The 211-nt window shown below is 70.6% G+C and overlaps 1 protein-coding gene across 1 annotated transcript in view; it reads left to right on the forward strand.

The window, feature by feature from the left end:
* The first annotated feature begins 6 nt into the window (after positions 1-6).
* The window catches only part of NF2 (neurofibromin 2 (merlin)), a 56,998-nt gene continuing 56,793 nt past the window's right edge, over positions 7-211 (forward strand). The window contains exon 1 of the mRNA XM_006762062.2: positions 7-211. This exon is cut by the window's right edge and continues 7 nt beyond it. Coding sequence (XP_006762125.1) covers positions 125-211 — 87 coding nt within the window. The 5' untranslated portion in view covers positions 7-124.

Here is a 211-nt window from a genome sequence, read left to right on the forward strand (position 1 = left end):
AGTTCCCGGGCCGCCCGGCCGGCCACCATGGTGGCCCTGAGGCCTGTACGGCTCCTCCAGGGAGGCTAACAGCCCCAGCGCGCAGGCCTGGGGACGCGAGGGTCCCGGGCCTGAGCCCCGCACCATGGCCGGGGCCATCGCTTCCCGCATGAGCTTCAGCTCGCTCAAGAGGAAGCAGCCCAAGACGTTCACCGTGCGGATCGTCACCATG

The sequence above is a fragment of the Myotis davidii genome, unplaced genomic scaffold (genome assembly GCF_000327345.1).
Source record: "Myotis davidii unplaced genomic scaffold, ASM32734v1 scaffold478, whole genome shotgun sequence".
Lineage (NCBI taxonomy): Eukaryota > Metazoa > Chordata > Mammalia > Chiroptera > Vespertilionidae > Myotis > Myotis davidii.